The sequence below is a fragment of the Haliaeetus leucocephalus genome, unplaced genomic scaffold (assembly GCF_000737465.1).
Source record: "Haliaeetus leucocephalus isolate CR32 unplaced genomic scaffold, Haliaeetus_leucocephalus-4.0 Scaffold751, whole genome shotgun sequence".
Classification (NCBI taxonomy): domain Eukaryota; kingdom Metazoa; phylum Chordata; class Aves; order Accipitriformes; family Accipitridae; genus Haliaeetus; species Haliaeetus leucocephalus.
In genome coordinates, this window is record NW_010973187.1 from 13226457 (window position 1) to 13250030 (window position 23574).

The 23574-nt window shown below is 41.8% G+C and overlaps 1 protein-coding gene across 3 annotated transcripts; it reads right to left on the reverse strand.

Annotated features, from left to right (window-relative positions):
- Positions 1-3178: 3178 nt before the first annotated feature.
- Positions 3179-23458, reverse strand: PRPF18 (pre-mRNA processing factor 18). 3 transcript variants are annotated; one of them, XR_775233.1, is made up of 11 exons: positions 23377-23458; positions 22160-22237; positions 19122-19226; positions 17318-17431; positions 15201-15347; positions 13407-13475; positions 12182-12322; positions 11609-11680; positions 8999-9154; positions 6437-6617; positions 3179-5907 (listed from the first exon to the last, which is right to left on the reverse strand). XR_775233.1 is itself a non-coding variant. In XM_010580960.1 (10 exons), exons 1-10 carry the CDS (start codon positions 23440-23442, stop codon positions 6537-6539), a joined length of 1029 nt encoding a protein of 342 aa, XP_010579262.1. In that variant the 5' UTR covers positions 23443-23458; the 3' UTR covers positions 6016-6536. The 3 variants fall into 3 exon arrangements, 2 of the variants coding, with proteins under 2 accessions (XP_010579262.1, XP_010579263.1); XM_010580960.1 differs by lacking the exon at positions 3179-5907 and having other exon boundaries at positions 6016-6617; XM_010580961.1 differs by lacking the exons at positions 3179-5907; positions 6437-6617 and adding an exon at positions 6816-6938.
- Between the last annotated feature and the right edge of the window lie 116 nt (positions 23459-23574).

Sequence of the window (23574 nt, forward strand, 5' to 3'; positions counted from 1 at the left end):
ATTTTCCCATTGCAAGAAGCGACCACAAGAAAGAGAAGCAACTAAATTAGGTGTTGGACACAAGCGAGAGCTGCCTGCTGATACCAAAAGGAATTGTACGAGAGCGTCATGGAAGGAGCTGCAAGTTTACACATACTTTTGAGCAATGCTTTATACATGTCAAGCCATGGAACTTTAAAAGGCCTCAAAGACACTTTTGTAACGAACAAGTGCACAATCTAGGTGGATGTTGAAGCTGGCACGTCTAGTCTTCATTGCGGTGCTATGCTGTTTTTATTGCCACTAGATGGGGGGAGGTACCCGGCCTTCCCCCGTTTGTGCGTGCAAATGATGATTTCCTATGGGAAAGGCATTAAAAGAAACGGCTGGAGGGGGTTACTTTGTGAAAAGCAGAAGCTGAAGTTAGCTTTAGTTTTAAGAAAAAAAGAAAAAAAAAGTGCGAGTGTGTGTGCGTGTGTGTGTTCCAAGAATAACAATAGCGTCTACCAGACAAAGTAGGGCGAAACGTTTAAAATTAAACACCACGACTTGGGGGGCTGCCACACCTTTTTGCATTAAGATTGCTGGAAAACTGCATTCCAGGCATTAAAAGAGAATGGGTTCTTCATCGTTAGGCTTGGAAAGATGATGGGGTTTCTGACAATTAACGCAAGCTGCTCATGCAAATACCTTTCTGCAACGCTTATTAGAAATGTTTGCTTCCATTCTCTGTGCTTGCCTGCTGTGCTGCTGTCCCACATCACCGGTAAGGCAGGGGAGGTGGCCTTGCAGAGATGAGGACAGCCATGGGCAGAAAGGCTGCTCTTTGTCCAGGGAAATCCACAGCAGAGCCAGGAGGGAAACCCTTCCATGTTCACACCAGGCATAAATTAATTATCCCTCTAAAAAAAAAAAAAAGCGCACACTTTTTTTATGCTGGCAAGGGTTTTTTAAAGGAAGCTATGCAAGCCTCGTGCTTCTGGACCTCCACAAGGAATCACCACAGAAGTACAACCCCCTTTGATAGCAACTGAAGCCTCGTAACCGCTTGCTGGAAAGACAGCGGTGAGATTGCACCCTGTATCTGGACGTGCAAAGTGCTTTTTTCACCATCTCTTTGTGCTTTGGGGTCTTTAACGTGGGAATTATTTCAAGCTCCTAATTGGATTTTTAGCTGGATAAGAGATAGTACCGATTAGTGACATTTACTGATAAGATTTGGTAGCTAAAGTGAAAGGATTAAATAAGGACCAAATTAAGCAGTGGCAAGTAATTTAGCCCACAGATTTTTAGGGGCTCTGAGCAACTGTCTGTTTTCTTTTTAATTTCCCTGGTAAGTGGTTTTGGGTTGGTTTGGTTTTTTTTTTTTCTGTGTACCTTCTTTTAATTAAAAAGAATTCAACAACAGCGGCACTATGAGGCCTCTGGGCACTACAGGAAGAAACGTTAATTCCTCCAAGACCAGATCGGCAGTTTTGCAGCAAAGGTTAAAAGGTGGCAGCCCTGACTTCAGGAAAAAAAAAAAAAAAAATTTGGTTAGCCTGGTTGCAGACAGGCTCGAGTAGAGAAAAAGCCTTCTAGAAATGGATTGAGTTTTGCTTTGTGTTCTGCTTTTCTGTTTTGCAATCAAGGCACACGTGAGCAGCCAGTCTGGTAGTAAAGACAGATTAAGTAAAACAGGTTTTACTGTTTAGCTCAATTCAATTAAACACAAATGTACATAAAATGTTAATCATAGGAGATTAACATATTTAAGTATAACATGGAGGGGTATATACATAGCTATTATATACAAGCACTTGACTACCAACTTAACCCCTCCTTTACTTTTTTTATTTTTCAAGGCTCCATCTGACATAAAGCCACAATTGCATTCTTAGTCTACGTGTCCGGCGCTCCCTCTGTTCAGGCAGGAGCCAGGTGTACGGTCTGTGCACCGGGCTGCGCCAGGAGGCAGGGTTTATTTTTAAATGATATTATATGCAGTCGAGTGTTGAAAATGTTGAAACAGTCCAATTTGTTTTCACTCTGTATTAGTTTTAGTTTCAGGCATAGCCGATCCCCATTCAGGTGCTATCAGATGACCAGTTACTGCTTAGTTAACTAGATGTAAAGTTTTACATATATATTAATGTCAATAGTTTTATTACAAGTTGTGTAAAATGGACTCTCTAGTTTAAAAAAAGAAAAAAAAGAAGAAAAAAATTAGGTCTCTCCTTAAATTGATTTTAGAGCATGGAAAATGATTTTACTGGATTCTGTTCAACTGTAATCAAGGAAAAAATATGTATGTTGTAGAAAAAGTTGCAGAATTAAAAAAGATCTGCTTTTAATTTATTCTTTTTGTATTAAGAATTTGTATAGTTACCTTTACATTTTGCAAAACGGTGTTGTCAACACTTCCTTATTAAAGCATTTTCAAAATGAAACCTTGCAGTGGTCTTTCCAGGAGGGCACAGGAGGGCCAGGGGCATCCTTACCCTGGCAACCGCACCACCACCTCTGCCAAACGCTCGGTCCAGATGTGCGCGCAGCTGGCTGGGGTTTCCGGGAGGAAATAATATTTACTTCTAACACACGTAAGCTGAAGTAACTAGAATTAACGCTCACTTATACGAGTTGGCTGCTAAGGAGCCAGGAGGCCCTTTGCAGCGATACCAAGGTCTGCAGGACAGCCCCGAGCGCCAGCACGCTCACCCCGCCTGCTCCTCGGGTTAAATCCTGAAGAAACCCCCGCGTCCCCGGTTTAATCCCTGTCGCCGAGGCGGCATCAAGAACCCACCCCGACAGACACTGCTCTAGCTCAGGAGGGGCCTTCCCCGGCAGCCCGGGGTTAGGGATGCTGCTTTCTATCACCGTCTCCCCCCGCCGTGGGCAGCGGTGACCCCCCACAGCCCCTCCACAACGGCCGGCAGTTTGGAACAGCCACGCGCTCTCCCTGTGGGACCTGTCCGCGCTTCTCAGCGCCCACCACAGTTGCTTCCCATTTAATCCCACTGTCCAGGGAGCTCCTTTCCACCTGGGCATCGTATCATCCACCTGACCCTCCCCCCACCCCACCCAAGCCAGAGGGAACCACCAGTGGCACCAACCCAGAGCTAGGCAGCCACCCCCACCATCACCCAGCATCGCTGAGCAGGGGACAATCTTGCATAGTAAATCCCCAAAAGTGTTTGGGATGGGACAAAACAGCAATGATGAAATTTTTCAGCCGTCCCCCTAACTCCGGGACTTTAGCTTGGATTTATTGCCAGTGGCTCCGATACTGCTGCAGGCACCTCTTCAACCTCTGCAACACATCAGGAGCCAACAGCCCGCTCCAGATCCCACACCGGCGCCGACAGCCCTGCGCCAGCCTTCGTGGAGGGCGCCACGTACCCATCCCCGGGGCTGGGAGTGGGGGGGCTCTCCTCCCCCCGAGGGGTGAAGCCATTTACATCTCAACCATCGTCCATTCTTTGGGCAAGACTGGATCTATAACGGAGACAGTAACGGCAGCTAGCAGGAGAGGAACCCAGGTCCCCAATCAAAATAAATTCCTCTCACATACATCTACCCTAAGAGCCTTTCCGGCAGTATAGACAAATAGCAAACGAGGAATTAAAGGCATTTAACTACCATCAGGCACGACAGCACCCATGTAAGGCAGACGTCACGTACTTTGAGAGCACCACCTCGCACAGCCTCACAACAAACGGTGACCAGGGGCACTGAAGTCCAAAAACCGCTCCAGACATCGCTATGGTGAACACATGACTTCATCCCAAGGCTACGAGTCTTTGGATTCAGAGGAGTTATTTCCGCCTAACGCAAGAATTATCAGAAATAAACATCTGGAGAAGCCCAGAGGAAAAAGTCTAAATCACTAAACTGAAACATACCATCCCCACAAAAATCGTCAAGCAGCATGACAGCTGTGCCACACCCACTCGTCCCTAAACTAGACTCGGGTGGGTTTTGGATTTTTTTGGCTAAAAGGCATTATTAACTATTTGATCACGGTCTGGTAGCTGTAATTTGGGGCCATCCAGCTGCAAAGAGCCTCCAATCGATGATGAAAAGCAGCTGCCGTAACAGTGTCCCCCCCAGCTTGCGATCTCCCGAGGACCGAAGCTGGCTCTCACGTGCCGGACAGCTGGAAACTCTTACACAGATATGCCGTGAGAAAGTACTTTTCAGTTCCTCAGTTCCCCGTGCAGCGCCATTCCACGAATTGCAAGGGGATAAAGTTCTTCCGTCATGGGATTCATTCAAGCAAGGCAGCTGTATTTCAGGGACTGTCAGCAAAGAGGCACATTGCTTAAATTACGTTCTTTAAAACCTGATCAGACTAAAACATTCCAATCCCAAATTCACATCCCTACAGGAGGCGCATCCCCACTCAAACCGGTACTCAGGGTACCATTAAAACTCTCCTCAATAATAAGTTCTAAAGCGGGAGGGAAAAATCTATCTAATACTATTACAGATGCCCTAAGGAATCCAGTTCCCTCCAAAGCAGATGTTACTGTGCTCCTTAAGCCATCCCCTGGTTACTCACTTGCTGCACTTTCCAGGGAAATAATAGCCCTTCTAGATGAGGGACAATATTGTCCCTCAATTATTTAAAGAGTTCAAAACTAAGGTCAGGACGAAGATTTAGAAACAGCTCAGGAAATCATCTGGGTGGGGAGAGGGATAAAGTTGCGGTGTTATAAATGTTTCCTGTTGTAATAATGCCTCTGAAGAATACCTGTATAGAGCACTGCACAAAAATCACCAGACACCACTGTTAATGAAACTCTTCCGTGCTCTTGACATCTGCCCAGCTTCTCCCCACAAATCCCTGTGTATTCCCCGCAGGCCCCTCCCCAAGTGCCGGTTAGGTCTTGTCAGCCTCATTTTTAGTACTTCTTAACCATTTAAGCTCTTGACATTTTCTCTGGGGTCAGACATTCCAGATTGAAAAACTCCCATGTCCAAAGAGGCGCTTCAGAATCCGGAGAGTCTCCAGAAGAACCTGAAGTTCCTTGAGATACTCGTCCGAGCTCACTGCCAGCACAAATCCCCCAGCACCATGTCTCACTGTGCCACGGGACACTGTAAATACCCATGGAGACAGGTAACTCCTTCAGAAGAGGGCACTGGTTCCTGCTCTGCGCTTCCAGTCGAGGTGAGGACTCGGACAAACCAATACACTTGAATATTGACACGTTTCTTCAGGAAGTGGCTCTGCTCACACCGTACCAGCTCTACTGCTGTGGCAGCTCAACGGTTACAGGTCCACAGCTCACGAGTGCCAGATCTATCAGATGACCTGCTGCCTCATGGTAGTGAGATACCAGACTCAAATACCTGCCTGAATCCAACCCCAGCAGCCAGGACCAGAGCCTCCCCTCTCCACTGACTCCACACAAGAGGCTTCTCCAGGGGCAGAGGAGTGCGCTCTGTGTCGGCTCCGCAGGATCTGTGGGGCCAGACGCACGCGAGGGCGGCATTCTCACAAATATGGGTAGTGGCGGTTATTAGCAGCCGCTGCAATGATCAACAGCTTGTTTGGAGCTTCACTGTAGGTTCTAGAAAGGCCTCCTTAAGAGAAGAACCCGTTAGTAGTGTTGTAGAGGTACTGCTGTTCTTGTAATTAAAAAAAGCACATTATTTCAGCCTAAGACTTTCAACCTGCACCACTAACAAAGTTTCAATATTTCATTGTTAATGCAGAATTAGACATCATCATTTCTATGAGTTTCTTCGCCATTCCCAGTCAAGATGCACAACGGTAAAGATTTGTGGCTGCAAGAATTACTGTCTGTGGTCACGGGAGGTCCTAATTATTTTCTCTGCAATGCCCAGCAGACTGAAATTTTCTCCAGATGTATAAAAATGGGATTTGAAAGCCTCAAGAGCCATACGATTACTTCCCCCAAGCCCAGAAGGTTTATATTGAAACTGTCGTTAAAAAAAAAAGCCAAATCAGATACATTCAAGATCAAAAACTCTTTGCACTGAGGCTGGCTGTATTTTTCAAATACATAAACCTTTTTTTTTAATCCTCCTGACAAATACCACATGAAAGATTAGCCATTAAAGTCTTCATATTTACAGAAATAACCAAGATTCAGATTCAACTGCTTCCCTCTAATCATCTCCCCACATCAGTCTCCAATGGGAAAGCAGCCAAAAAACTCCACATACACTCCTTGCAGGGCTGAGTCTCACCTAAAGCTCTACGATATGGGAAACAGTTCGGTCCGTACGGTTCCCTGAATAACAAATTGAAATAAAAGCAAGGGTCACATTCATTGTCCCCTGGTCATTGTCCTGGTCATACCCTCTTTAAACCGCCCCCCCCCCCCTTTGCTGTATATTGGATGTGTTCAGCGTAAAGCATAGACTTAAAAAGAAATCTAAATAAATGGGGCCTGTAAAAAGGAAACTGTAGAAAATCTGCTGCTTTATGCTTTTCCGCAAAGCCCACCCTAGGTTCCTCTTGGTGGTAAAGCACAAACTCTGTCTCTCCATTCCTTTCTGGGTCTTGGAGATCAAAATATGAGTCACGCCTTGGACACTGCAGAGCCTCATAAAGCGTTGTACTCCACACATTTCGATGGGTCTGTTGGGAAGTGCTTCTGGCAAATGGTCATGAGCCTCTTCAGCCCCTAGGAATTAACAAAACAAGGACAATTCTGTAATAAAACTGCAGCTGTCAAACAAACTTAAGAGTCTACAGTATTTTTAAGCTTAATAAGAAGAATTCAAAACAAACGGTTGCTATTTTGGGGTTTTTTTTTTCTATTTGGTTGTTTTTCCAGGTTTTAAGTTTTATGAATCTTTCTGTCTGCATAGTGCCAAGTTATCTCCAATATTAGAGGAGCCTGCATAACCAAAGAGACCACAGATTCAGTCCCTCATGACAGATTCATAGCGAAGGATCACAGTAACGCTTTAATCCCTCTTCGCTGCCACGGGAGAAAACAACACTATCACAATAAAAGATATTTTAAAGAAACCTGAATATTAAAAGTAATTTTATAGAGCAAAAAGCAATTTCTGACACCAAAACAAGCTGCACAGCTACAAGAACCACTGAACAATTTCTCTGGAGGAGAGATGTCATTCCTCCCCACGATGGCACCACACCTGACCTACCCCATGGAGGCAAACTGAAGAAGTAATCAAGAAGAAAGGCAGCATGTCAACTTTTCAACTTTTCTCTTCTGTTCTTTGAAGGCATCGATTGCCAAAAAACAACATGAAAGAAAATAATCACAGGGTTTCAGTGAAGTCAAGCATAAAAGTCTAACAAAGAAGAAAGAAAACTGCTGCGGTGGTATCGTAATTTAGCAGTGACATTGTACTGCAAGATGGCAGAGTCATATGCCTGTCATTAAGACACTCATCATGGAAGACGGCTCCTCACTGAAAGGAAAATGATTCAACAGAGTATGCTTTGGCCTCCTCAATGCAGGCAAGTCTGGAAAATATGTCCTAGCACCATAATGACTTCTTGTTTGGGATGTTACAATCCCAGGTTTGTTGTAAATCAGAAACATGTTAGCTTGATGTGACTGCTGGGAGCACATAATATTCCATGCTCCAGTTTGAACCAGACTAGCTAAACAAGACCTGATATTTAAAACCAACACATACGTGTTTAAAGCCAACTCTGTCTTTGCGCTTCAGTAAGTTGTGTAATTCAGAAGCACAGATATGAAATTCACAGTGGGAAGATGAACACAAAAATTTCCTTGACCAACAGATGTAACCCCAAAAGCAGATAAGGGACAAAGTGAGGAATGCATATACACCATATCTTCCAAAGGGCAGGCTAAGAGAGATCAAGCAACGCTACAGGGTAGAGACCTTTCTGCTAGAAGCGTGGCAAATGGACACAGATGGCCAATTATTCACCGAAGCTGGAGAAGAAGCATTATGGCCACGTTGAAGCCCACAACAATCTTCCTTCAGAGCTCAAATTCCTTTTTTAACACAGACTAACAACAGAACTGTTTGGTTTAACATAAGCTATTTAATCCATTAAATACTTCCAAGCAAGTATTACACTAACTGGAGCCTGTCTCTGAAGATGTGTAGTCCACATGATGATTTTCACCTTACAAAAGAATTGGTCAATTTTAATTTGTTGGCTCTGTAAGTGTCCGGAGCTCCCTCTGACTTCATGATGATATTTTTGACAGGTTATATTAAAAACTACAGCTGAAAAGAAACCAAAGGTTATACTTGTAGCCCCAATACAAAGAGACTCAAGGTAGAAGAAGCTGCATTTTACAAGCAATCCGCTTGCAGACATCTGCAGAAGTTGAAAAGCAACAGGAGTGCTTCTGCCGCAGCAGCAAGATCCTGCCGGCAGCTCTGAACGCCGCAATGCTGCTCTGGAGACTTCAGAGTTAAGCCAGAAGGTCTTTATCTCAATGAAAATGCAACTGGCAAGAAGCAAATACATTTAACAATACAAGGAGAGACTTGTTTCCTCAGACCCATCCAGCCATTACGCTGAAACATCGGAGAGGAAAAACTACTGCTATTAATTCCACAAACAGCAGAAGTCCATGACGTGAGTATGAATATGCATAGGAAGAATTGGACCTGGAATTTTGAGCCCATACTGTTAAAGAAACAAATTTGGAAAATGAATGAATTTATCTAGTTGCAGAAATAGTCAGAAGGACTGTATTTCACGGTATAAAATTCCACACGTGATGTTAAAACCAGGAGTCAAACAGTGAAGGAACTCAGGACAATAAAGCAAGTCTTTACAGCTGCTTTGGTGCTCATACAGGATCACAATAGTCAAGACATAGAAAAACCCATCAGACTCTGTTCCTAGCCCAGCACTGAAGAGCCTTCAGGTCCAGGATGAGCTACCTAGTAAATGGATGTTATGCTGGACCCAAACTAAGCCAACTGTCCGTTTGTAGGACCTTTTTAGCACATCACCTGTAACTATGAACCCAGTCATTTCTCAAAGATCCCCTAACTTCAAAAGCAAATCTGTTGAGATTTCCAAAGCTAACATTACCTGAATATACTTCCTTTGAGTTTCATCGTTGAGAACGTGGGCTACGTGCTTGGAGAAAATCTTTTCACGACCCGTTCGAGCGTGGATGCCAACCATAGTGACACCAATAGGCCAGGGAGCATTTCCAATAGCCATCTGAAGATAGGCATCATTTGCCTGAAGGAATACAGTGCATGCACACTTAGCAAAACAGAAAGGGCATCAGAAAGCTGAGCATTTTTGCATTGCCACATACAACACGACCACATATTCCAGTCTCTCCAAATCAGGTTTCATTGCACAATATTAACCAATTTTACAACACACCTTCCTAACACGATTCATGTTTATGCTGAACTCTGAGGGAAGCAAGGACTATGGACTTTACCTATAGGGTGATGAAAGAAAGCACTCGATAAGGCAGTCTAATATTGACTAAAACTAAATATTACTGGGACTACTTTCACCTCAGCTTTCTCAGGTTCCCATAAGCTCTTCTGCTATAATCACCTTCAACACCCTTGCTGTTTTGGTTGCAGACTAGAACATGGAGCCTGGCTGTAAGCACAACCCACTGCAGGCCCATGCTGCGTGTGCAGAACTGAGGTCACCCGGTACACAGGAGTACACTGGGGCCTGACAGCTCTCAGGGAGAGAAGCAAGCTTCCAAAGAGGCCAAGAACCAGCTCTCTACAAAACTGGGTTAAATAAGCGTATTTGTAGCAGTGTTTATGAACAAAGCAGTAGCAGCAGTAAATGAGTCTGAAATTTCCTGATCAAGATAGCAGACACCGTTTATTAACTTAAAGCTGTAGCAGACAACATCCCTGGGGAAGAACAAGGATAACACTTGAAGGGAAAATGAGTAGAAAGAAAGGGAGAAAGGAAGAGAAGTACAGAGCTTAAAAAAGCCATGACAACTGAGAACCAGGAAGCAAGAGGGACAGACACATACATGTGATTACAGAAGCAGCTTCAAGAAGGACTTGGAGCAGGACATTCCACCACTGTTAGCAAGCAGCTACAAGACTCACTGATAAGGAGTTCATTTATCATCTCCCATTTAGAGACTAAACAACGAGAAGTAGCAGTCATGACCAGTGGGTGCAGCTTCTTCCCAATTGGCACTGAGCAAACTGAGAGGTGAATAATGAACGAGGCAGGGGGACCACAGACAGAGCTGGGAGTAAACCTGAAGAAGGGACAGGACTTAGTCTTCACCTACATGATGCTGAGTCTGAACAGTCTTAGTCAAGTGTCTACTTGCTGACTTAAATATAGTTTTGTGATGAAACATAGTACATGAACATGCAATTAAAGACCCTTCCAGGACTGTCACAACAGGGTTAATCAAGGTTGACTGGACAACTTGCATTCTAGCATTTGCTTACTGTCACATGTTGATTTCAAAATTTAAATCTTTCGAGCATTTCATCTAACAAAGCAGTAAGAATTTGTGGCTGACAGTAGTACTCACTAGGCTGCACAAAGCAAAAAAAGCACAGAAGACAACATCAGGCAGAAATAGACAAGTCTCTTAAGAAGCAAAATAGAAAAGGATATGAGTATCTTTAAAAGCACAAGGCTCATTAGCCTAACTAAAAAAACCCCAAAACTTCCAAATAGGTACTCAAACCCTCCCCAAGTCAGCCTGTGAAGTTTACATAAAGCCAAGCACCTCCTAGAGAAAAAAGCACAGCTGACTAACCCATGAGATATGCCACATTCCCACACACTCACTGCTTGTTTTGGGAAGGCATCGGAAAGGGAATTTCAGCATAATGATGATGACCAAAAGAAAAAAAAAAAGCCCCAAAACAAACCCCCACTATCATACATCCCACATGTTTAGTTCTATTGTCAAGTGATTTGGATTAAACTTGCCTTAGGCCTTCTAAAGTTTTTTCAATAACAAAAGCAGGTTTGCTTGCTTTTTTGACAAATTATCCCAAGTCCTCACAAGAATAATAAGAAATACTAGATTTAAAGGCAAAACACAACTCAATTTCCTCTGCATACACAAGCTGCTTAAGCAAATGCTATCGGTATTTGAGTTCCACTTCTGAAGGCAGCTACAAACAAAACCTAACACTGCCTTTGATCTTGTGTGCCAAAGTACTTCTGCCTCCTCCAGTAAGCAGACTTTGTCCAAAACAACTTTTCGTTAACTTACCTTAACCTTACCAGAGCAGCTAATGTGAGCATAGCCAAAGAAAGGGACAGTGTCTCATATTCAATAACTCAGTTCACCTCAAATTAATTCCTAATTAATTAATCAACACTCTATTACTATTAATTCAATACCTTCATTTAACCTTACAATACCAGGTTACCCATACAGGATTCCTCTGCAACTTAATATAACCATCTCTGAGAAAAATTCTATTTGTGCTTGCAAAGCTCTGCAGTTTCACCAACCTCAAAAGATCTTCTGACAGGCCGTGGATCAAACACTACCTGGAGCCTAACCTTTAACAACCATGTTTCATTTTTTTTTTGAATATACGTTGTGTGTATTTCCAGCTATGTATCTTCAAAATGCAAAAAAAAAATAGGAAATGTTGAAGTAATAAACTCAATCTATTGGAACCAGACAGCCTGAACATGCTGGAAGAGTGCAAACAAACATACCTTCACATATTCTCTTTGCAGCATGAATTTAATAATATCTGTTATTGATTCTTTGATGTCGGCAGGAAGTGTCTACAGGAGAAGAAGAAGAAGGAGATAAAAAAAAGAAGACATCTTTACTTCAGAATAGCAGCTCAGGAAAATCATCATACTCAGCATTTATACAACGTTTAGCGCCTACCCTAGCTTGAGGACTTTAACAAAGGAAAACATCTTTGTTATTTAGATGAAGAATCTGAGAAGCAAGAGAGGTTAAGTGGTTACACATAGTAGCTAGTGGCAAAGTGCAAAATACAATCCCAATTCTCCATCATGTTTGCAACCTAGTGAACAGGTGATACATCAAGCAACACCTGGAAAAGCAGTGGGTAGGCAGAAGAATTCACTCGTCACGACAAAAAGGTCAGAACTGGGAGTCATGGGCTCTAGACACAGAAACTCTGACCAACTCGCTTATCCTCTCTTCTTCAGTGAAGATAACATTACCTTAGGAAAGGGCACTAATCACTGGGTACTTTGAAAGCAGAAGTTAAAATAAGTCTTACAGGATAGTGACATTTAAAAGTGATTCACCCTTTTCCGAAGTTTTCTGAAGAGTGGCCTCAGGTACGATTCCGTCTGCTTTTGAGTGGCACTGTTCAGCTTCCCCTGTACTCCCCGCTTCACGTAGTCTTCTCTGGCATTCAGCTCCTTAGCCCAAACTCCAAGAAGAAACTACAAGGAACAAGCAAATTTATGTCATAGTGCCATCTAGTGACAACCGCGGCAAAACAGATGGGAACAGCGGTTTAAGCCATCAAGGCAAAATGAGGTTTTTGGAGAAATCCGAAATAAAAAGGCAAGAAGCCTCTTTCAGATGGATAGGCAAGGAGGGATATGAACAACCCTATCACAAAAACACACGGGCGAAGGAGGAGCATGTATAAAAAAAGCATGTACAAGGAAACAACAGTGTAGGTATCAGTGCTGGGAAGGAGGAGGGGGACATAAAAAGAGCAGAAATCCAAGTAGAATGCTGATGTTTCAGGGTAACTTTTGAGAAAGAGCACAAGGAACAATAAAAATCACAGTGAAAATTCAACACAACAGAAAGCAAACATGTCAAACGTACCTTCTCTCCACCTGGAAAACAATTTTTCAGCTTTCTTTGTCTGACTGCCCCACCCAAACTATATTAAAATGCCAACATATCTGATACCCACAAATGAAAGCTTCAACTCTTGCTGTGACTTCTGATCATCACAATAGTTACACAGGGACCATCTCAAATGATAGGCAATCCAGCCTTCTTGCCAGGAAACAAGGAAACAGTTTTCTAGCGTCCACTTGAATCTGTTTCCTCAGCAAAGCCAGTGGACTTCCTTTAAAATTCTTTTATTTCACATAAGAGAACCAAGTGACATTTCATTTCAGCTTGCACTGTTCCTGGAGAAGGGAGGTGGGGACTCCTTGGAAGTTTTTAATGCCGTAGTAGTACATAGAAGCAACTACATACAACTGCCTCAATTACCATACAGAAATCAAAACCATATTTATTTTCTCTGGAAAAGTAGGACCAGATTTTGAAGAACGCTGCTCTCCCAACAGCTCTTTCCCAGGCCTAGCAGAAGTCACTATTGTAACTAACCAAGGCTGTGGAGTGCGAAGCATTTGAAAAATCCCACATCTTAAGCACAATGTCTGAGTTTTTCTCTCCAAGCAACTGAAATTGTCCCTTCTATTCACAAAAAATGTATCTGCATGATAGAAAAAAAAAAAGACACAGCTACAGAATAATTAATCTGATAGAGTTTGTTACCTTCAAAAATTTCGTTATGATGTCCATATCATAGTGATCATCACCCCGTCCTAAGGATTCTCCCAAAGCCTAGAACAGGACAAAAAAGGCAATTATTTCCACATTGTCTAGAAGTTTGCCATCACCACCACAGCAGAGCCTGATTCACTGCATCGTGAACTGTAGTAAACTCCACCAGTAATCCAAAACACTAGTCAGAAAATGCAATGAAACAGCTATATATGCTACTGAGATTCATTAATCTATTAAAAACATTTAAGTCAAAAAGCCAATAGGATTGTTTCTGAAAAGTCAATGCAACAGTACTTTTTCATTCATTAACTACTAAATTATTGGCATAACCAGCAGCTGTCTGACACCACTGTATTAAGGGGAACTGTGGGTGCACTGCATTTTTTGGTATCCCCAAAGCCATCAATTAACCTAGTTATTTCGTTAAGCTATTCCAATTCTCTGATATACTGGGGCTTTTTACCATTTCATTTAATTGTAACTGTGAAATTGAGGGAACAAACCTTAAAAAAACAAAAACACCACCAAAAAACCCCAGTAGTATGCACCAATACTCTAGGTTCCTGCCAAAACCTTAAAACTGTTAATAGTAACAGCAACTTTAGAACTATTTTCCAGTAGGTATAGTTGGATTTATAATCTTTTTCCATTGCCCTCACATTTTCAAAGGGAGTTTTATTTTTTAAAAATCTCCTAGATTTGGAACCCAATTCAGTGTAAGCCTTTATGCTCAAGGGAATGCAGTTAAAGTAGGATAAAATTAAGACTGCAGTGTTTTCAAACTTTTCTGAAAAAGATTACTTTCATGGCTCAAACTAAGCCTGCCCTACTACCCCAAAAAGGGGATATTCTGAGAACTAACAAATCAATAAAATGCAGCCCCATTACAACTGGTATCCATTCTGGTACTACAGTTATTTTAAACCAGAACCCCTGGTACCCTAACAAAAAACCCAGAGACTATCTCCTAGTAATAATGTATTCGTTTAGGCTTTCTGTTATAAATCAGATTATTTCTTAAACACACTTTTGGAGGGACGTTATGAAGATTAACTCCTGCAAAGAATTTTGAAGATTAAGGGTAAAAGTCTTCAGCTGAAGTTAATGCGCTTTTCAAAACATTACCCTAAAATACCAGGTGTTGAATGCATTTCATGGCACTCATTCTACATTCACTTACACAAACACCATGGTATTGTTTCAGAACATAGTAGCCATTTGCACTGAAGTTTTTAGGACACATTGTCTCTGCAATTCTTGTATTTCCTGTGACCTCTCTACTTGTGACGTCCACTTTTTTTTTTTGGTCTTGGATTTTTTTTTTTTATATCAAACATTCTTTTTGTGTGTCCATTTTTCAGAGTCCGTCTTTCTTGTATAGGGAAAATTCATTCGTACTAAGCTTATTACCCTCTCAAATACTCATTGGAAAGGCTTTAGAATTTATGACCAGGTAATGTATTTTTATTAAATTCTCTACTTCCAAACTCCCTGCAGAGGGAATCCTAACTGTATCACTCTCCTTGCAGGCAACTCCTGCCCGCTTTTTCATGAGGTGTTGTAAACAAAGACCACTTGAGTTTTCACATGTCTACTGTAGGCACCTATGGTGCAACTCAAATCTTAGAAACCTAAATTGCCTAACAGAGCTTATTTAAGGATACTTCAGAATGCCTAAGTTAGATGTTGAAAACAAGATGACTTCTGTAAACAATCCTGAAGCTTTCTCACAACAATATACTACATCTATAATCCCTTAATTAAATTCTACCCATCACATACTTCTAGTTCTTCAATAGTAGTATTCTCCTCATGGACTTTCAAGTCATTCTGTGAGTCATCGTCTCCTGCTTCTTGGCCTCCTACAATTTCGTTCAGATACTGCTGGTCAATCTTATCCAAAGCAGCCTTCAGGTCGTTTCTCAGGCCCTAGAAAAGATAAGAAATGACTAATTTACAAAAAAATCTCAAGTAAATAAAAGCAGTTCAGTACTGGCACTGTGAGCGTCCAACTTCTGTTTAAGAAAAGCCGAATTCTGTAAAAACATGCATAAGGGTTTAGCTTTGTTGTCTGAATTTAAACTGAATGCAAAGAACAAGTTCTGGATTGCTTCAGCACTTAACAAAAAGCTGGTGCATCAACTTCTGCAATGTTCATACCTATGAAAAAGACCTTTTACCATATTTTCACCAGAAAAGCATGGAGGACTGAATCGACTTCTAGGAATTCCTTCAAGACATTTTCTCCAAGCGATGCACTGAACCACCCCAAACCAAACAGAAAATAGACCATAACCACCATCAGCTCTGCAAGTCTTCACATCTACCCTGAAAAAAGCTGTAAATAAGGTAAGCAACACTCCTTCAGTACTATCACATAAAACATTTATGCACTTTCCCTTTATTACCAATGATTTAAACATAGCAGAATGTTTTATATAGATGAAGTGTTTAAAATCCCCTACTCTAGAATAGGTGATTAAAAAAAAATTAGAATCAGTTTGAAAGCATATATATAAAGTTAAGGGCTGCTTTTAAATAGAACAAGAAACTCGGCTTAGACACAGTTAGAGGACTTGCACTCTTGAGACATAAAATATAAAGCTTGTGCTGGTTTTGGCTACGATAGAATTAATTTTCTTCATAGTAGCTGGTATGGGGCTATGTTTTGGATCTGTGCCGAAAACAGTGTTGATAATGCAGAGATGTTTTAGTTACTGCTGAGCAGTGCTCATGCAGAGCCAAGGCCTTTTCTGCTTCTCACACCACTTGTCATACTCCTTTATAGGGAGTGTGAGATTTTTACCCTAAGATAAATTCAGCCACTCCGCTGGGAGTAGATATGCACCGCTATTTCTGCTCTTCCATCATCATGCTTGACTGTCTGGAGCGTTTCTACTGATCATTTAGCAGTCTGAAAATGTCTGAACCAAAAACTGGTTGTAGTAACTGTCTACACTTTAAGCAACAGAGCAGCAGGAGCGACTGAAACACGTAACAAAATCCAATGCAATCCTATTTATGAGCTCACTATTTCCTAATACTCCTACTATTGTTGTCGATGTCACTGGAGGGGAAGCTGTCATTAGCAGAATTTTTTTTTTTTTTTAAATAAACATTTAGATCAATCTGTTTACCTTTTTTAAAAGACTTGAACAGGAAAAGGCTTTCCTTTTCTGGGCAGCCCCAGCAAAGACGTTTCAAACAATTCAGTTTGCCACAAATTAGGGAAGAAAATCCAAACTGTCACTCTTTTAGCTGGGTTGCAAATTTGGTTAACAGTGAATGCAAAACAAACCCCAACTGCACCGCCTCACTTAACTGATCAATTCTTAAGACAAAAGGAGTAAATCAGTTAACTACATCTTTCAGTCATTTTTTGACTTGATGGCTACTTTAAAGGGAAGGGGGGAAAAATGAAGTTTCCATAATAAGTTATACCTCTGGAATCAAGGGATTTGAAAAATCATTTACATACCAGAAAGACAGTATGCAGTCCTCTTACTTACCTGTACCTTCTCAGAGATGCATTTAATCACAAACACAGGACAGTTTTAACAGTAGATGACTGTCTTCTCTGCTGGTTAAAAAGCAGGTAACAGCACAGGCTGGGGTATTACTGCCACCTGGAGCTCCCTCTTTCAACTGAAAAGGGCTTACTTAGAGGTTTCTAGGGTTGAACTGTCTAACATAAGGAACTGTAATTGTGCACAAAACTATGACATTTAACAAACTTCCTAAGCCAATAAATGAGACGGAGCAGATATTTCTCTTTGCTCTGTACTACTCCTCCCTCCTGAAAATTAACAGTTACTTAAACTGATTTTCAGTTAACTTCTATAGGGCTCCTTATTGGTAATCCCACTACAAGTAAGTAACTAATAGCTAGCCAATCTTACCTTGTTCACTTCAGGTGCAAGAATTTCTATCTTCCTCAGACGCTGAAATGCATCATAATCTGTTTCTCCAAACAGTCTGATCGGCTCACCTCTCTCTCGTAACCTCCTGATAACCTGAAAAGAATCAAAGCATTCCCTTATGCAAACTCGTAAAGGAAGCAAAATAAAATCCAGAAGGATTGATTTATTTACTTTGCTTAGAATAACAAGCTGAGCTGGACTGGAGAGGAAATGGCAATATTTTAAGGAGTAGAAAAACGTTCCAGTCACTTTACAACCTAAATATAAAATTCCCACGGTATTTCAGTGAAAGGTCATTCCAAATATTACCAATCTAAATTTTGCATAAAATCCCAAGCTGTTTAGTATAGTCTAACTTCTACCTGCTCTGACTTGCTTAAACACAAAATCATCCCTCTGGCAGAGCTTAAAAACTGTTTTCAAAATCACGAAGGAACTTGACGATAATCTCACTCACCTACTTGTGTCCAGGGCAATAACAATACTCCCTAACTAGGCTGCAGGTTGTCGCAGCACATCTGCAAGACTGATTTCCTGAGAATTCTCACCCTTAAGCATTTGGCAAATGTTAAGTCCCATAATCTAATGTGATAGTTACTTTAAAACTAGATGTAACAGAGGCATAACATCCTGCCTTGGCTGATTTGCAGTGTCACGGGCAGAGCGAAAAACTGAACTTTATTCTCCCAATTCCTCATCTCATGCATTGCTTCTAGATCTCTTTATACTTATCGTTATTCATGTACTGTACCAAGCAATAGGCTTACTGATACATGAATCACCATGCAATACTTCGGTGATCAAGAGAAGGGCTTACACTTCATTTCATGCCACTACTTCCTTATAACAATAGACTGGTTGGACAATAAGAAACTAAATTAATTGAGACATTAGTTCGTTTACTCAGTTCAAGTGTCTTGCTGTATGTTGGCGAGTATTTGACTTGTACACGTATCACAGAACCAGGGGTGGATAGAGTGCTGGCACAGCAACACCTAAACCTCGACCAAAACATGCACACAAGTAGATCAATAGTGAGACAGTGAACATTACACAGGACATACAGACCAAACATGAAACCAACAGCCCACATTACAAATCCTGTGATATATTCCTGTAAAAAACAGGAAGTATCTTGCAAAATTAAGGGTCATGTGATATTTGTGGATGATTTCAGCTATGAATTTCAGTACTTCCAAGATGGGAATTTATTCTGTACTTCTGAACTTCCAGCTTGTCTTCTGCTTTGGAGTACAGATCTGTTTGTGAACTCACATTCGCATAGGTATTTTTATCCTTAGAAGGGACAAAGAAAACACTGGCTGCTCTGGCTTCAGGACTTTTTCTTCTAGAAATCAAGGTGAACTTCCAAAACTTGGTTTCTAAATTTGGGTTCAGACCAATGAGCTACAAAGAAAAGAAGCTAGGGGAAAAAAATCTTGGAAAAAAACAGCATGCCATCTTCACTATTATGTAAGCATAATACTGATATTCAGGGTACTATCCTAGAAGTCATCTGAAAAAGCTGTAAAATGTTATAGCACACCTGTGCAAATCCACAGCACAGAGGCTCTACCTATCTGTACCTCCCTATGCATTCAATTGGACAGCAGATCCTTGATGAGCAAAGATGACCATTGTTGACTGTAAAAATGGAGGCTTGTTATTTTATACAAACTGCCATAAAAAAAAATACACTTCACTATAAAAAGCAGCCCTAACAAGAAATTTCAGACGCATTTGTTGTAAACTCAAGTAGTCTGTTTATGATGATTGATTTTACCTCCTGTCTGGAAAGGGTCATTGGTAACTTTTCTTCTGCCAGTTCGAGTTCCAGCACTGGATTCGATGAAGTCAGTGGCTTCTCCTCCTCCTCTTGCTGCTGTACCTACATTCAACAGACATAATTACTAATGGGCCAAAGGAAATAAACCCATATATTGACAGCAATGTAAAGATACTGGAACTCTAGAACACAGATTGTAATACGACAATATAAACTTCTAGTTTCATAGTCTTTATTGTCTAGAATTGAATTTCACGGAACAATAAAAGCTTTTAAAAGTACCAGTATTTAACTAAGTTGTGGATCTTGCAGGAAGCAGTCTCTATAGCAAATGGAAAGGACAATTGCTGAAGTTTGGCAATCACTTTAGCAGGCAGATGTCAGCACTGGTGCCCGAAATAGCAAATCCACCCTCTGCCTCTTGATTCCTGCCCCTGCTCTATCCTTACCCATGCAAAAGCATTTGCATCGCTATGTGATGAACCAGGTGGAAGAAATGATTCAAACAGAAAATAATCTAGCAAACACAAAGAAAGGTACTCTTCCCAGCCCACTAAACCTCCTCATCCAGCTCACCAGGCATAGCACATGCATGAACACAAGGACAGAAACGAAAACCTAAGGGCAGGGAGAGAGTGGGGCTGCCTCTTTTGGTGGCAGTGTCAGCTTAAAAAGTTTATTACCTACAGCTTCAGCAAGCTGAGTACAATTAGCAGCGATCCATGGCTTCTATCAGGTCCTGATAGGTGCTTGTTTAAGGCAACACATCTTTCCAACAAGATTGCCATAGCTTCTTGCGGCTTAATAAAAAAAAGACACCTACAACTCCTCATAGGGATAGGATCTCATTAACAACTCCTCTTAATCTAAAAGAAGGTCCCTGAATCAAACAGAGCTTTCCTTCTTCATTACTCAGTATTTTAATAATGCAAAACAACTCTTTGATCAAAGTAACTTTGAGACAGCAGTCATGTAACTACAGTTCCCTTTATAAGCTCAAATTTTACACTTCTGACAGCATGAGCAGATTGCTGCTGGTAATATTCCTATAATAAGGAAACATTTCCAGTACTCACTCACATCTTGTTTTTTCCTAGATTCCTGACTAGAATTTATTTCCTTTCCATACTTGCTAAGAGTGAAATGCTCCACTTAATCCTACAGCACCCTGTAGCATTCTCCGTGCATGGGCAGTACGTTGTCATTTCCAGTCTGTATTTGGGCTGATCAGTTTGAAGAATGTACTAGACAAATTTTTTTAAAGAAGTTTTTCTATTCTTTCAGGCCAATGTGCCAGTCTTGCACTCCGGTGTCAGTGTGACTCCATGTGGATGTAAGGATCCACCCCTGTGGCTCCAGCTACAGGATTCGGCCACAAATCTATATTCAGTGCTGTACTAGCCAACACAGAAATCAATCCTATAACCACAGGTGTTTGGAACAAGTAAGGGAAAGACAATCAAATCAATGCTTCACACAAAGGGAGGAGAAAAATAAAACTTCCATCAATGCAGGAAAGGGGGAACTGACAGGGGACAGAAAATATGGAAGAACTGTGTAAAAAAAAATTAAAAAAAATATATATAAATAAATACACTCCCATGGCAGAAGGATACATACAAATTTTAACTTACAAACATTCTTGAAATCATAAAGAGACAGCAGCATGGGGGGAAAAGATTTGATCCGTTCTGTCAGCTGGACTCCAAGTTACAAGCAATATCTTTACCACAGTTACTTTGGTTTCAGTGCTTTCTTTTTCAAGCAAGTCAAATTATTACAGCCTATTAAGTCTAAGCAAAGCAAAAACGCACCTGAATTTAAAAAGAAATCAGTCTATATTCTACATCTTATTAATGTAGTAAAGATCAAATGCAGAAATCTGGGAGGCTCTAAAAAGGTACTAAATTTAAAGAAGCAACTTATTTTAAAACCGTTCTCAGGGTTACATTTCAAACCAAAACTGGTGCTGCAGCAGCACAGGTAATGGCACTTTAACTGCCATGTAAGGTTCTGAAGAACTCAAGCTAATGCTCAAAAAGCATCATGTAGTCATTTCCACTTGGAAGAGCGACTGGATTCACAGAAAACTTCCTCATGACTATATGCTGCACGTTCCAAGAATCATTTTGGCATTGATGTTCAAATATTCTACAAACAGATCAGGGTTTCAGAATAAGTCACTAACTAGGTAAAGTTCAATTGAAAACAAAGCTCCTATTTGTGCCCAGGAACAGCAAACAAGATTACGAGCCTCCACCTTCCACAAGGGAATGCATACCCCCTCCCATACACGTATAATCAGGCAGGCAGGCAGACACACACACTTGTAAAAGAAAACAACATTCTTTCCATTTCAGTAAACCATTTCCCTGACACCATTACAAGGCAGATAAAGCCTTCCAGATCACTCATTTGTTGCAAAATGCACCCTAGGTTACCAATTGTTTCCTAATATTTTGCCAGCAAGAAAATAAATGCTGTTGTTGCACTCTTTCAATGCTGGATGTTTGATGGCCAAAACCCAAATACAAATATAAACAGTATGAAAGTTGGCAGATCTTTTTAATATGCGCCCACACTATACTGATTTCTTTTGGACATTTTGACAAGACCGTGAAAATTATTTGAATGGATAAAATTATCTGAATATATCCATTTTTTACTGGTAAAGGGGGGGGAAGGTGGCTATATCAGATCCAGTGTTCATGCCTAACAGCACAATTTAAAAAGAAAGGAAGACAAGCTTTGATCCCAAGCCACTTCATGCTTTCCACGAAAAAATAAACAAAAGAAATAAAAGCCAAACCATAACACAAACTTAAGTAGCTGTATATCATGCATATCTTTCCCTGCATTGAAAATGGTTTTGGAAAGTCATACCTCTCCAGGTGGCTTCTCATTTACAGGCTAATGTATAACATTAACAGATTGAACAAAGAACAACAATTATCATTAAAAACATTTATACTGTTGATAATAAAATGTAGACTTCAAAGTAAACATACAAATTCCTGAAAGAACAATTACCATACCTTGTAGCCACATCTCTGAAAGTAGGCCTCCTCCTCTTTTTTAGCTAACTCACTGCGTTTGAAATATTTCTTATTTCCCTAAAAGAGAGGAAAACTGTTAACAGTTTACAGTTTTGCACACTTGGGCAAAAACGGCTCAAACTTCCTTACTTGGTTGGGTGAATTCAGCCACATCCTTTCATAGAGATGGCTACATTGTCATGTAAAGGGAACTAGTTGGAAGCACCTCTGAAAATCAGCAGTATATGTATAAGCAGACTTAAAAGTACAACATGTTCACCGGCACTTTAAAAAAAAAAAACATTCTTTGCCATGTAAGGCCATGGTATTCGTTAGCGTAAAGCTTCAGTTCAGACATGCACAACAAGCCCCAGCGTAGAGTACAGGGAAGTTGTTTAAATAAACCATACAAAACATGTCATTTCACACTAAATCAAGGAGGCTGGAGAAACCACCTTTACACAGAGTATTCTGTAAGCTTGCTTGGTGCACCTACGTAGAAATGTGTTTGACAAGACCTTCCACACACACAAAAGCTGGCAACTGTGGTCACCCTGAACCATTTCCCTTGATTAATATGCACTATTACTTCTTTCTTCATACTTTGCCTGCCTGACCTACAACAGCCTCCGATCACAGCTCCCCACTTCAACCACTAACGCCAAAACCTAAACTCAAGACATCCACAAAATCGCTCTGCTTTACTGTGGGTGTTTTTAAGCTAACACCCTCGGCCCACGCACACCCCAGCACCTCTGCGACCCTACTACTGCTACAAACAGAACGCAGCTGTGGCGAGGACAGGGATCTGCGCATCGTTCACCAAAGGTGACACAGACTTTTCTCATCCCTCAGTGCCTGAAATAAATAACTAAGCCAGCTCCAAAAGGCAGAGCCACACAGCAAGGCCCTGAAGCCAGGCTGCTTCAGCGCCCCCAATGCTCCGCTGACCCCAGCCCCAAACTCCTCCTCACTCCTTCCCTCACCCCAGCCTGGGCCCCTGCCGCTCCTCTTCCCTGAGCCCCTCCCGGGCCGACCCCGACCCTCCCAAACCCCCACCCTGGGCAGCTCCGGATCCCCTCACCCGAGCCCCTCTCCCAGGCCGCTTCCTCTCCCCTTCCCCGGCCCCATCCCGCCTCACCGCCGCCCGAGCCTCCCCCTCGGGCCCTTCCCGCCGCTCCACCCCAGCCCCGAGCCTCCACCCCGGCCGCCCTCACCCCCACAAGCTCCTTCTCCTCCAGCTGCTGCCGCTTACGGCTGATCTCCCGCTTCAGGATATCCATGCTGCCGCCGGAAATGGAGGAGCAAAACACTAGCGTCACTTCCGGACGGCCGCGCCGCCGGGCAGGCCGCAAGGGGCAGGCGCGCGCACAGCGCCCCCTGGTGGCTGGGAGGAGGGCTGGGGGGGCGGCGAT